The sequence below is a fragment of the Selaginella moellendorffii genome, unplaced genomic scaffold (assembly GCF_000143415.4).
Source record: "Selaginella moellendorffii unplaced genomic scaffold, v1.0 SELMOscaffold_100, whole genome shotgun sequence".
NCBI lineage: Eukaryota > Viridiplantae > Streptophyta > Lycopodiopsida > Selaginellales > Selaginellaceae > Selaginella > Selaginella moellendorffii.
The window spans coordinates 575683-587551 of record NW_003314361.1 but is presented as its reverse complement, the minus strand read 5'-3'; the positions used below and the strand labels follow the sequence as shown (position 1 = coordinate 587551).

At 51.9% G+C, this 11869-nt stretch overlaps 4 protein-coding genes and 1 pseudogene across 6 annotated transcripts; 2 read left to right on the top strand and 3 right to left on the bottom strand.

Moving 5' to 3' along the window:
* Positions 1-117: 117 nt before the first annotated feature.
* On the top strand, positions 118-1342 carry LOC112342137. The gene is made up of 3 exons (XM_024663482.1): positions 118-206; positions 266-312; positions 368-1342. The coding sequence occupies exons 1-3, from the start codon at positions 148-150 to the stop codon at positions 1327-1329; spliced, it is 1068 nt and encodes a 355-aa protein (XP_024519250.1). The 5' UTR covers positions 118-147; the 3' UTR covers positions 1330-1342.
* Positions 1343-1356: 14 nt separating this feature from the next.
* Positions 1357-2988, bottom strand: LOC9638096 (annotated as a pseudogene).
* A 111-nt stretch (positions 2989-3099) lies between these two features.
* On the bottom strand, positions 3100-5912 carry LOC9638095 (protein IQ-DOMAIN 1). Of its 3 annotated transcripts, none has more exons than XM_002989674.2 (7): positions 4905-5912; positions 4729-4825; positions 4435-4599; positions 4179-4385; positions 4008-4121; positions 3367-3961; positions 3100-3286 (listed from the first exon to the last, which is right to left on the bottom strand). In XM_002989674.2, the coding sequence occupies exons 2-6, from the start codon at positions 4795-4797 to the stop codon at positions 3389-3391; spliced, it is 1128 nt and encodes a 375-aa protein (XP_002989720.1). In that variant the 5' UTR covers positions 4798-4825; positions 4905-5912; the 3' UTR covers positions 3100-3286; positions 3367-3388. The 3 variants fall into 3 exon arrangements, with proteins under 3 accessions (XP_002989720.1, XP_024519248.1, XP_024519249.1); XM_024663480.1 differs by having other exon boundaries at positions 3100-3961; positions 4905-5408; positions 5808-5912; XM_024663481.1 differs by having other exon boundaries at positions 3100-3961; positions 4435-4596.
* Positions 5913-6052: 140 nt separating this feature from the next.
* LOC9628968 (RNA polymerase II-associated protein 3) lies at positions 6053-8135 on the bottom strand. The gene is made up of 8 exons (XM_002989673.2): positions 8007-8135; positions 7847-7940; positions 7519-7569; positions 7291-7464; positions 7065-7238; positions 6891-7010; positions 6695-6828; positions 6053-6639 (listed from the first exon to the last, which is right to left on the bottom strand). The coding sequence occupies exons 1-8, from the start codon at positions 8126-8128 to the stop codon at positions 6582-6584; spliced, it is 927 nt and encodes a 308-aa protein (XP_002989719.2). The 5' UTR covers positions 8129-8135; the 3' UTR covers positions 6053-6581.
* A 342-nt stretch (positions 8136-8477) lies between these two features.
* LOC9628967 (tubulin polyglutamylase ttll6) lies at positions 8478-11573 on the top strand. Its single transcript, XM_024663504.1, has 7 exons — positions 8478-8694; positions 8771-8894; positions 9030-9159; positions 9231-9415; positions 9478-9862; positions 9924-11070; positions 11206-11573. Exons 1-7 carry the CDS (start codon positions 8478-8480, stop codon positions 11571-11573), a joined length of 2556 nt encoding a protein of 851 aa, XP_024519272.1.
* The last annotated feature ends 296 nt before the right edge of the window (positions 11574-11869 follow it).

Below are 11869 nucleotides of genomic sequence, written 5' to 3'. Positions count from 1 at the left end.
CTTCTGTGGCATAGTATGAAGATTTCTTTCAATGCTCTCGGCCACTCGCAATCTGCCACGTGGACTTGAGGATTGCCTATTAGCAATTTGGATAGCCTCCGACGTGGCAGGGAAGAGAGGGTGTAGGGTTTTATTTCGCCAAGCTCAATGCTAGCGCGGCTATGGCGACTTCCATGGCGCTATCGCCCTACATTGTCGATCGCAAGGTAAGCGAGCAGCTTTTCGGATTTTCTAGCGCCTAGGTCTGAATGGATTAGCCGCACAGGTCCATGCGCGGCGCGATCGCCACGATTCCATCGTCTCTATCACTCGGTATGCGTGAAGAAATTTTTGATCCGGCCTTAGATATGGATTTTCTTTATTCCAGGTTTTTCCCGCAGCTACTCGCGTAGCGATAGCGAGGATTTCGATGAAGAAGAGGAAGTGGACGACGATGAGGACTTGGATATCGATCCCGAGGTATGGGACGAGGATCCGGACGGCGCCAAGAATCTGGATCCAACTTACGAGTTCCCGAAGCCCACCACCGAGACAAAGTTCTACGGCTTTTTCGACAAGAATTACAAGCCCAGCTCGGACTCGGAGGTGGACACGGAGGACGACGAGGACGTGGATTACTCCTTCTCGACGGACTACAAGTTCTCGCCGTTCGCGAGAGCTGGAGTTTCGTACGAGGACTGGATCGAGATGAAGAAGCAACACGATTCCATGCCGAAGAAGAGGAAGAAGGACGACGACTTGGACGTTGATGACTTCGACGTTGAGAAGCTGCGAGGGGACATACCTTTCGACAAGTGGGCCGAGCTCAAGCGCCAGTTTAGCATGACCACGGATGTCAAGGACGAAGATCTCGACTTTGTGAGGGATCGTCCCAAGGGCCAACGAAGTGGACTGGATCCCAATCCCAACGAGAGCTTGCACTACAAGACGATGCCCAAGAACGCCACCAGCGAGGAGAGGATGAGATACTTCCGCGGGGAGCTAGACAAGTACTTGAGGATCGCAAACAAGTACGACTACACGCCTCGCTTCTTCTCCTCGGATCCTCACATCGAGCGAGTGAAAGCGAAGCTGTCGACCATGAAGCCGGATGCGGATGGGATTTACAGGAACACGATCGAGTATATCTCGGACATCGACGTGCTGCTCTACGCTTACAGGGTGGTGAAGGCCAGAAAGATGGGACCGGGTACAGATTGCACGACGATACCCATCGACAACATCAAGATGGACTGGTTCTACAAGACGCAGAGGGAGCTGAGAGATGGAACTTACGAGTTTCCAGGTAGCTTTACGGTTTACGTGAAGAAGAAGAGCTTCAAGAAATAGCGGTTCTCTACAACGAAAGCTGGTCTAGCTAATACTCTTCACCTTCGTCCTCGCCCTCGCCTTCGGTGGAGTCGGCGCCAACTTCCTCGTAGTCCTTCTCCAGAGCTGCCAAGTCTTCTCGGGCTTCCGAGAACTCTCCTTCCTCCATCCCCTCGCCGACGTACCAGTGGACGAAGGCACGCTTGGCATACATGAGGTCGAACTTATGGTCGATTCTGGAGAAGACCTCTGCAATGCTGGTGGAGTTGGAGATCATGCAGACAGCCCGCTGGACCTTGGCAAGATCACCTCCAGGAACTACAGTTGGAGGCTGATAGTTGATCCCGCACTTGAATCCGGTGGGGCACCAGTCGACAAACTGGATGGTCCTCTTGGTCTTGATGGTTCCCACGGCCGAGTTGACGTCCTTGGGCACGACGTCTCCTCTGTACATGAGGCAGCACGCCATGTACTTACCGTGGCGGGGATCGCACTTGGCCATCATCGACGCAGGCTCGAAAGCGGTGGACGTGAGCTCCGAGACGGACAGCTGCTCGTGGTATGCCTTCTCGGCCGAGATGACCGGGGCATACGAGGAGAGCATGAAGTGGATACGCGGGTACGGCACCAAGTTGGTCTGGAACTCCGTGAGATCGACGTTGAGAGCACCGTCGAAGCGCAGCGAAGCCGTGAGAGACGAGATGATCTGTGACACACGGAGGACGTGAGATAGGTGCTTGGAAGGAAGACGGGGTGCGAGCAAAGATGGATACCTGAGACACAAGCCGGTTGAGGTTGGTGTAGGTGGGCCTTTCGATATCGAGCGAGCGCCTGCAGATGTCGTAGATGGCCTCGTTGTCGAGGATGACGGCCACGTCGGTGTGCTCCAGCAGGGAATGCGTGGAGAGGACGCTGTTGTATGGCTCTACAACGGCAGTGGAGACTTGCGGGGACGGGTAGACGGTAAAGGCGAGCTTGGACTTCTTGCCGTAGTCGACGGACAGGCGCTCCAGCAGAAGAGAGCCGAGGCCGGAGCCAGTGCCACCTCCAACAGCGTTGAAGACGAGGAATCCCTGGAGGCCAGTGCAGTTGTCAGCGAGCTTGCGGACGCGGTCCAGGCACAGGTCCACAATCTCCTTTCCAACTGTAAGAAAGGCAACGAGTCAGAAGCTGTCGCAGCCTGCTCGTCCAGACTCACTGGTGTAATGACCGCGGGCGAAGTTGTTTGCCGCGTCTTCCTTGCCGCTGATGAGCTGCTCCGGGTGGAAGAGCTGGCGGTAAGTTCCAGTCCTGACTTCATCGATGACAGTCGGCTCCAGGTCCAGGAACACGGATCTCGGGACGTGCTTGCCGGCTCCAGTCTCGCTGAAAAAGGTGTTGAAGGCATCGTCGCCGCCTCCTACAGTCTTATCGCTGGGCATCTGTCCGTCAGGCTGCTCGAGCACACAAGAGTTACAAGCTTTGAGAGGTGAGTGGCAGCCAAGTTTTTGGTTTGTTTCTCACTTGGATGCCGTGCTCCAGGCAGTAGAGCTCCCAGCAGGCATTGCCGACTTGGATCCCGGCCTGGCCGATGTGGATCGAGATGCACTCTCTCATCTTGCGGAAGCGCTGCTGGAATGCTGGAAGTGGCGAGGACTCTCAGCAGACACTTGGAACTAACAGGAGCTCTTCTCCTCTTCGCCTGACCAGTTTTTATACTCGTCGGTGAGTAACGGTAATTCATGTGAAGCGTTCCAGTGGTGGCAACCGCCATGCCGGCTGAACGATAGCAGTTAGTTACCAGAATTCTTCTTTAAAGGAACATTCTTCTTGTATTTACAAAAGCCACTTAAAAAAAAAAGCAAATTACACAAAAGAGACAGAGAGAGAGCTATCGATCAATCAAATCCCACGCAAAACTCTATCTTGTGTGCCTTTCTTTTTATCCTTGATCGTGAGTGCTTGGCACAGCTCCAAAGGACACAAATCTCTCGAGCTCCTGTTAGTGAAAACATGATTGATAGCTACTGTGACGACCAGCGAGTAGAGAAGAGGAAGCAAATCTCTGGAGCTTCGTACCTGAGGAGGACGCGGAGCTAGCTTACAGCACCATGGTAGCCTTCTTGGGCGTCACCACCGGAGACTTTGTGGGAGTAGTCACTTCTTTGTTGAGAGCCTTGATCTTGGGTGTTGGGAGTGAGAGCCGCTTCTTTTGGAACTCAAGATCCTCGCTTGATGGTCTCTGCTTTGGAAGGCTGGATGGTCGATCTTTGCTCTGGTCCGGAGTGCCTGGAGTTTTCCTGGGATTCATGTACCTCGACTTGACCACCGGTTTCTCGACCCCGTTCACCACCACGTAATTGGTGTAGCCATTGCTCGTCGTCCTGCCTGGAGTGGAAGTGACCTTGACGGACGCTGGCGAGCTTATCTCGGAGGCCGGTGTCGGCTGGAACTTACTGTTAGATTGGACGCTCTTTGGCGAGTCAACGCATTCGCTCTCCTTGGGACTCTTGCTCGGCGGTTGCACGGAGCTCTTGCTGTGGACTCCATTCTTTAGAACTTCCTCCACGGTGTGATTCTCCCAGGGGCGTGAAGCCATCCAACGCTCCAGCCACCCCCACTCCCATTCAGGATTCTCCGCGCCTTTCGTTGGTGGTCGAGGATGAGCCCTCCACTGCGAAAGGAGTCAATCAAAACAACATCTTTAGCTTGTGACTTACTTGATGTGAGAAAGCATACGCCAAGGCGCGCTCGCGCTTCACAGCCGCTTCGTGCTTCTGCTGGATCCTTGTCTTCATTTCTTCCTTCGTGCGAACTCCATCAGCCCATCCTTTCTGCGAGAACGAGACACGCTCATCTCAAAGTTGCTACAACAGGAAGCGAAAGCAGACCTCTGGAGTCTTGTCGGTTGGAATCGGGCGATGAGTTATGGTACGCATTGTGGACGCTTCGTGAAGTCGCGTCTGGCGAGCGCGTTGGACCTTGACCAGAGTCTGCATGCACCGAAGCGTGATGGAAGCTTGCTTTCTGACGGTGCGACCACGGACGAGCGCTTGCAACCGAATGACACCTTTAATGGCACGGAGCGTTCTCCGAGCCTGGAAATCCAAGAGATGAGCAGGAAACTCAAGCAGCTACTGTGCTTACCATATATCCGCGAAAGGCCGTCTGGATAACAACGGCAGCCCAGTCCTGAGAACCATGGGGAAAATCGGGTTTCCTCACCACCACCTGCGGCTTGTCATCTGTGGCATGGATAGACGATTTCCAGAACTTCCATTTTCTTCCCTTGGCCTTCTTCGGCTTCTTCTGCTGCAAAGAAAATTTAAGTCAGGGAGAACATTAATGATTGTTGCAAGATGTCAGCCATCTCTAGCCAGCAATTTGGTGCTCAGAGACAGTGCCAAAGACAAAATTGCAAGAAGGAAGAAGAGGTCTTACATTTTCCTCAGATGAGCTTTTGACTTTGATGATTCCAAGCGATTGGAACAACTTCTGTGATCCACCCATAGCAGCGCTGCGACTTCAGCAGTGGTCACTGCAACCGCGGAGCAAAGCAAGCGTCAAATTCGTCCGCAAGATCTCGGCCGAGCCAGTACAAGAAGAGGAAAACGTACCATGAAGAAGACAGCGGAGAGAACTTGCACCAAGCTCAAGCGCGACGAAACAGAATGAGGGAGACAAACCAGATCTAGACCCCTTCACCTTCACACCACAAGAATTGGGAAAGACAGACCGAGAAAGGAGAGGAGAAATAGTCTACAGAGCTTACACGAATCAGGCTACTGTAGAGAGCATCTCCCTTGACGCGACAAACCGCTAACAAAAAACTCTTTATCACCACCACGCCTAGTGTTCCTAGCTCAGGACACATAGAAACAAAGAAAGCCTATATACATACCATTTCTACATACAAGCAAGGCAAAGCAAGGCAAAGCAAGGAAGAAGAAGAGACTCGAGAAAAAAAAAGGAATTTGGTATGCAAGCGCCCTGTAGCACGTTGACCTGACACCCAATGCGAAATCGGGAAGAAGTAGCCACGACTGACACAAACAATCACTCAAATCAAAAGGAAGGAGCGAGCGAGCGAGCGAGCAAGCCAGCTACAAACTTTTTTGTCACTGCGATAGAAGAAAGAAGGAGAAAAAATTTTAGCCAGCAGCCAGAGAAGATTCAACGAGAAAACGCGCACACAAAAGGAGAGAAAACTGCGCACACGCTCACACACTGTGTACAGTCTGTGCGCTAGAGACCCCACCTCCCAGCGACAAACTTTAGACTAAGTTGGCTCAATACTAGCAAAGCTTGAAAGCGCACACACACAGACACACACACACTGTGCAATGCGTTGGATGTATGATCGCATCACGGCACAAGCACTACGCCTAGCGCGACCTAGCTAGCTCTCAAACAAGCACAAGCAAGCAAGCACACACGCGAAATCCATGATCGCAAAGAAAGGAATCGCGGAAGATCGCCATCCCGCGTTACTCACTCCGGGAGGGGGATCATCAACTCACCAATGCGATGGATCGATCGCTGGCGAGTGAAATGCGATCGATCGCGTCCAGGATGATGCGCGCCCGCCAAGAAGATGCCCCGCGACGACGACGACGACCCTAAAACCCCAGATGGTGCCACGCGGCGCTTTGCTGTCTCATCTTATTTAACGGCCCAGGATCTCTCTCCTGTCTTAAGATCTGACGGCGCCCAGCTAATAAATGAGGACTCACGTACGTTCCTCTATACTTTAGAGGACCTCCTCAGAGAAAAAATCGATTTTTTATAGAGACATGGCATGGATGTCCAAAATCTTAATCTTCGAATAGCGCTAGCGATGGAGACAAGCCAACCAACATGGCTCACGGATCAAAGCTCTGCCATAGTTTTTTCTTCTTTCTCTTCTCGCTTGAGAGCTCATCGTCTTGTTCGTCTTGCTTGCTTGTTTCTTTGCTTGCTTATCCCACTCCTTCCAGCTGATTGTGGCACTCGAGCTACGCAAACAAAGAGAGCTTGTTGGCAAATTGACCGCTTAACCAAGCTCAACAGCTCGTCGCTTGTCACTGCGTGACGATGGTGTCGGGCACACCATCTCCATCTCGGGTCCATCCCCTCCTTTTCACTCTTAATTCTAAGCCATATCCGATCCAAGAGAAAACTTTGAAACTACTCACAGGTTTTTTTCTTTGCTTCTCGTTGCCTCGTTGATCATTCCATCTCTTTGCCGAGAAGCAGCACCAGTTTGAGTGATTGTACACGCGGGGTTAAAACTCGTCCGTAGCAAGTTGAATACACTATCTAAAAAGCGGAGCCATGACTGCATGCAAATCGATATCAAGAGATTCGATGTCCCTGCAAGAGAATACAGGTTTTATTAGCGCAGATAAGGAAATCGCTAAGCTTCTACCTGCAAATTGTCTGCCCCTTGTCAACAAAACTAGAAATAAACCACGCTCTTCTCAGCGACGGTGCCTCCAATTGTACGAAGAATCCGTCTGACTGTGTGTGTTTCCACTTCCGACTGCCTTGGCCCTTCCACACCTGTGAGTAAAAGATCGTTTTTTTACAAGCTGAAGTCTCAAAAACACAGAACTTCTTCTTACCTGTGGATAGGCGATGCTTGCTTTTGACACCACCACGCAAGCGCACTCTGAAGCTGTATCTACGGCATACTGTCGTAGAAAGGACACACAACTGGACAATGTGTCCGGAGACTCGAACGCCTTAAAACAAACGAAAGTCAGTTTGAGAACGAGGAAGAAGAGCTTCGTGTATACCTTGGAAATCGAGACGAGCGTTGCAACCTCTTCAGCTGGTGGCTTTGGGGGATTCCCGACGGAGAAACGAACAGCTGGATCTAGTTTTCCATGGTTTTCGCTCCATTCCCTCATGCCCGATTCAATAACTTCCTTGACAAAGTTGTAAGACTTTTTCTCGATATCTGTGTCGCCCTGCCAAATCGAAAATTAAAGACTGTAGTGTAGAGGGGAATTCTATACTCACAAACTCGGTCTTGATCTTCTCCAGTGCCGAGCTTGTCGTAGTCCCGTTTGATTTTGCCAGTTTCTCTTTGGCACGTTTTCTGTCTCTGATCAACTGCGAGAGCCTTTTGATTTTACTGGCAACTTCTGCGCTCTGGGGATTTTGTTCCAAGGCTTCTCGGTACGCAACAAGCGCCTGCGCAAGCGAAGGCATCAATAAGTATCGAGGCACAAAGAACGTAAAGCTTACATCATCGTAGCGATCCATGGCTTCTAGTGCCGACCCTTTCCTGAAATACCCCTGTAGAAACACCGGAGGCATTGTTTTACGAGTGATCGTTGCAAGATGATCCACTCAAGAAAAAATCCTTGAAGCGCTACTAGAATGAATGAATGAAATGCAAGCAAGATCATCCACTCAAATAAAAATCTTTGAAGTCATACTAGAATGAATGACTGATGGTTGCAAGATGATCCACTCAAGCACAAATCCTTGAAGCGCTACTATAATGAATGAACGGGACAAGAGTTGCAAGATGATCCACTCCAACTTGGGAAAGAAGAAAGAATGCAAGAACCTTTTCCCATGTCGGATTGAGCTTGACGGTCGTCTCAGCGTCCGCGAGAGCTTTGGTAACTTTGAGAAGATTTAGAAACGCCGCCGAGCGATTGCTGCAGTTGCGCACCAAGAACGAAAACGAATGACGCGATCGAAGAAGAATCCAGCCCGTTTCTTACCTGTAGAGCGTGGCATTGCCGGGATCGGCCTTGATCGCCTGCGTGTAGACCGCCGCCGCCTTGAGATAGTTCCCCGACTTGAAGAGCGCATTCCCTTCCTCGCGGTGCTTCCCCGCCTCCATAGCTCGCAGCGCTAAGCTAGGGTTTTAAAACATTAGGGCGGACGTGGCGGCGCCAGGTGGCGTCCACCGTGGGCGCCGGAAGCGCCACGTCAGATTCGGCCGGCATAGCAGCCCTTCGAGGCGTGGGCGGCGAGCGATGGGAGGGAGAGATGCCAAGCGTGGCGGCGGTGATTGGCTGCGCGATCCAAGTCCACAGCACAGTGAATGCTTGGGGGGCGATGGGGTGCGTGAAGAACCCCAAGCGTTTTCCCAGAGGATCGGCGGTTTCACCCAGTGGCTACTGCTGCTGATCATGGATCGATCGAGCTCATGCCCTGGCCGGGCATGCTGATCCAATTGGGCGCCCGCGATGAGAGCCAGGAGTGAGATGCCGCTGGCCATCGTCGCCCCGGGTCTCAACTCCAAGAGGAAGAAGAAGAGGAGGAAGAAGAAGAAGAAGGCCGTGTGTGGCTACATTCGCGTGGATCTCTCGTGCTGCCGCTATCAAATCCTTCGCATCGTGCTGCGAAAGCTGGGCTGGGAGGTGACCACCGATGATAGCAAGCCATGGCATCTCATCTGGACAGGTGATCTCGAGCTAGCTCCATCGTTTTCTTCGCGAAACTCATCTCACGCTCGTTTTCTTCTCTCTTGGAAGAACAGATTGTTCGATCGGTCCCGACAAGCTCATGATGCTCAAGCGCGGCCAGAAGATCAACCATTTCGTGGGAATGCTGGAGATTTGCCGCAAGAAGGCGCTGGCTCGCAACCTCTCCATGATGCGCAAGTAAGTTCTCGTTCATGTTTCGCAAGCTTTTGCTTTGACAATCTCTTTAAGAGTTAGAGAACTATTTGCTCGTTTCTTCCGTGATCGTCGGTAACTGTTGCTTTGCTCAGGCACTTTGATATTCTATGTCTACAGGATCTTTCCTGCAGCATATAAGTTCTTCCCGCGCGCTTTCATCCTCCCCAACCAGCTCACGCAGTTCATGGCAAGATTTAACACTCCCAAGCCGCGAACTTACATTCTCAAGCCCGACACTGGCTCCATGGTAACTTAACTCTCTCTTTCTTTGAATTCTATAGCGTGAAGATCTGCCATTTGATCTCGTCCTCTCCACAGGGCCGAGGCGTTGTTCTCGTCCAAACTTCCGACGAGGTGAAGAACGCCATGAAAGGTCTGCATGGAGCAAACTTCGTGGCACAGAAGTACCTCACCAAGCCGATGCTGCTCAATGGCTACAAGTTTGATTTGCGGATTTACGTGTTGATACTGTCGTGCAATCCACTGCGACTTTACTTGTACAGGTAAGTCGTCCTGTGTTTTCTATACGTTGTTCCATGGCTGAATCCATCGTTTGCATTTGCAGAGAAGGCTTGGCTCGATTTTGCACGGAGAAGTACATGAAGCCCGACCACAAGAACATCAAAGTGAGCCGGATGCACCTCACGAACTACTCGCTCAACAAGTACAGCTCCAAGTTTGAGTTTAACAGCAGTACCACCGAAGTGAACAAAGGTAGCAAGTGGACACTCACTGCGTTGTTCAAGGCTTTGGCGGCGGAGGGCTTTGACACCAATCAGCTCTACGAGCAGATCAAAAGGATGGTGGTCTTGACCGTCATCGCCATCGTCCCAGTTCTCGCTCACAGCTACAAGACGTGCCTCAACGAGGACGACAATGGACGCTCGTGTTTTGAGCTGCTTGGCTTGGATGTTCTTGTCGACGAGAAGTGCAAGCCATGGCTGCTAGAGGTAGTGTAACCGAGCTTTTACTTTTGCCGAGCACGAGTTTTTGACTGGGAGATTTCTCTAGGTGAACCATTCTCCTTCGTTTTCTATAGACACTCCGCTGGACTACATGGTGAAGGAGGCACTTATCCTCGACACTCTGAAGCTCGTCAACATCGATCCCACAGGAATGAGCAAAGTTAAGATGGAAGAGAGACGGGACTCGCAGCTCAGGCTCTATGGGAAGCTGGTCGAGGAATGCGAAGATTCTGACGTAGCCGAGGAAGTCAGTACAAAGGAAACTTGCGAGAACCACGTCGAGGGCGAAACCAGGGGCAGCTTCGACATGATCTACCCGACCGAGGAAGCCAACTTGCAAAAGTTTTACGACCGGTGCCTAGCCGGAGCTTCCGAGCTCTTCACGCACTCTTTTGACATGAAAGTGAAGAAAGAGATAGCCAAAGTCCAGGAGGAGAAGAGGCAGGAAGAGGTGGTGAGGCAGGAGGCTGAGAAGCGGCGGGCGGAGATGGAGCTGCGAAAGAGAGCTCGTGAAGCGGCCAAGAACGTAGCGATCCTGAGGAAAGAGGCACTGAGCCAACGTGCTACTGCTGCTGCTGCCGCTGCCGCCGCCGCCGCTGCTTGCCGAGTGAGAAACGATGGACAAACCGTGACAACCACGACCACGACGATGACCGCCACCACCACAACCACAACCAGGACGACCACTGTCAAGCGCTCGTCGAGCAGGCTCGGAAAGAAATCGCCATCGCCGACAGTCTCCCTGGGAACTTCTTCCGTGTCCATGGCAATGTCACTGGTTGGATCTCCCATCACCTCTCCCGCGACGTCGACGCCAAAGTCGAGAGCGATGGAGGTGGAGGAAGAGATTGTCCAAGTGGAAGTCGAGGAAGCTCCAGGCGATCGGGAAGAAAGCGTGCAAAGGCTGGTGGAGCTCTTCGACGAGATACCGGAGCGAGTTGGCGGGAGAAGGCCGGACTCAGCCTCAGCTCGAAGCTCGGCAGTGGACGAGGCCACCACGACACTCAACGACATTCTCTTTCCCCGGGTGGAAGCACAGCCATGCCCGAAGATCCCGATCCACCATCGCAGGGAGCACTCGTCGGAGCTGGAAACAACGTCGTCAAACTCTCCCCAGCAGCAGCAGCATGATCACACACTTGGTTTCGGCAGCAAGACCATCTCGGACTTCTTCACCACCAAGAAGCTTAAAGGTAGCACCATCGGGCAGCAGCAGCAGCAGCAGCAGCAGCACCACCACCACCACCACCACCATCGCCACCAACACGACCACCAGGATCACTGCTTCACCACCCGGGGCTACGTCAAGAGCGTGAGCGGACTTCCAGCCGAGACCAAGTGTGCTCACTGCCAGAGACACCAGGGACGAGCTCTGGCGCTCAAGAACGCCAACGCGCTCCCCATGACGCTCCACGAGATGACGACGCTGGCGTCGAGCTTCCTCACGCACAGATGGGAGCACGACAGGTCGTCGGCCAAGTCCATCCCGCTCAAGAAAACCATGGGAGTGTCCGAGAGCATGAAGGCACAGTTCCGGTCTAAGCTTCTCAACTTCCAGCGCACCGGGGGATTTCTCGCCAATCCAAGCTTGCTCAAGCCACTGCAGCGGATGCCATGGGACGCTTCCACGAACTCCAATCGTCACAGGCAAAAGCTCAACATCATGCTTGAGACAACGCAACTGGCACCATCTTGATGATGATCCATGGACAATGAGAAGACAAAAAAATCAGTTTTTGGAGATTGAAACAGTACATTTTTAGCTGTAAATTTGACAAATCTCTGTATTGAATGTCTTATTACTACTTTGTTGGATGGATTTTACAATATTATTTAGATGCATGCTGAATGTTCTTCTAGTAAGAGCATTTTAAACTGGATTTACATTAAATGACTTTTGTAGCAATCTTCTTATGGATTAATAGTCCTCTAAAATATACATTGGTAGCAGCTTTGAGAAAGGGATCTGCAAAAATGTTTTTCATGAGTTGA